Source organism: Sinocyclocheilus anshuiensis, unplaced genomic scaffold, assembly GCF_001515605.1.
Source record: "Sinocyclocheilus anshuiensis isolate Anshui unplaced genomic scaffold, SAMN03320099.WGS_v1.1 scaffold733, whole genome shotgun sequence".
Classification (NCBI taxonomy): Eukaryota; Metazoa; Chordata; class Actinopteri; order Cypriniformes; family Cyprinidae; genus Sinocyclocheilus; species Sinocyclocheilus anshuiensis.
In genome coordinates this window covers 1160180-1161275 of record NW_015539923.1, presented here as the reverse complement: position 1 = coordinate 1161275, position 1096 = coordinate 1160180, and the positions used below count along the sequence as shown (strand labels likewise).

General features: G+C 34.4%; 1 protein-coding gene across 1 annotated transcript in view; it reads left to right on the top strand.

Annotated features, from left to right (window-relative positions):
* Positions 1–326: 326 nt before the first annotated feature.
* Positions 327–1096, top strand: part of LOC107686602 (cryptochrome-2-like) — a 7988-nt gene continuing 7218 nt past the window's right edge. The window contains exon 1 of the mRNA XM_016483663.1: positions 327–371. Within this exon, the coding sequence (XP_016339149.1) occupies positions 327–371 (45 nt within the window). The remainder of the gene's footprint in view (positions 372–1096) is intronic.

Genomic DNA, 1096 nt, shown 5'->3' with positions numbered 1-1096 from the left:
TGTGTGTCAGTGTGCGGACAGTGAGGAGGAACCTGATCCAGGCTGGATGATTTATGATGTTCGTTCCACCGTTTTTCTAAAACACGTTTCTCTTCATTTATTTTTAATCTTCAGAGCGATTAGTTCTCCCTGTCACCTGCTATACAGCGTCTGAGCGGAGCGTTAATGAGAGAGCCAGAGAAAGAGGCTTAAGAGAGACAGATGCACAGACATATACTTACTGCACATGAAAACATGCAGAATAGAACGCATAGGAAATAAAGAGCAAATAGTACATTTGATTTTGTCCAGGATTTTGGGTTGAGGCCATCCAGCACTGGAGAAAGATGTCACCTCATATGACTCTGAATGAGCATTCACTCAAATCAGAGGTCAGACTCGAAGCAGCCAATCACTCCCTGCATTTCCATGGCAACACGCTCCATATATGACTCCACTTACACGCCTTGATAGCTTTATTTCCTTTACTCATCTTTTTATTTCCTTTGATTCCTTTCACTCACTCTGTTTTTCCTGCAAAGCGTGTTGTTTGACAACCAAGAGTTTTCCTCTGAATAAATTAAACTGAGATGTGTTTATGTCAAGTCGTATAAAATTCGCTTTTGCAGATTGCGTCAAAGTAGCTTTACAGTGATACATGGAAAACAATGATTTTCATGTTGCAAAATTCATTAATTATGATCCAAATTCAATTTCATATATAAAGCAGTTCTACATAAAACAGTAGTGTCAATATTCAACTCCATTTAAGTTTTGTTCTCAATAGTGTCAGTGCAGTCAAATCGATATTATTATTACTGAATATTAATTCAGTCATTTTAAAAGGAAAATGTATTTACTGGAATCTGCACATTGTTACATAGTTGCTAGTTGCTAAAGTGTTGTAAATAAGATTATTTGAGTAGGTTTTACAAGAAATACAATTTCAGTCTTTCTGCATCAAAGTGTCATGTTTAATTCAGTGTGTTTAAACAGTTACTTGCTGTTTCTTTGTAATTCTTTATTAAATTTAATAGCAATTTCTAAATTAAATTGTATATATTTAATTAAATTATATATATATATACACATATATAAGAGCATCTGCTAAATGGCA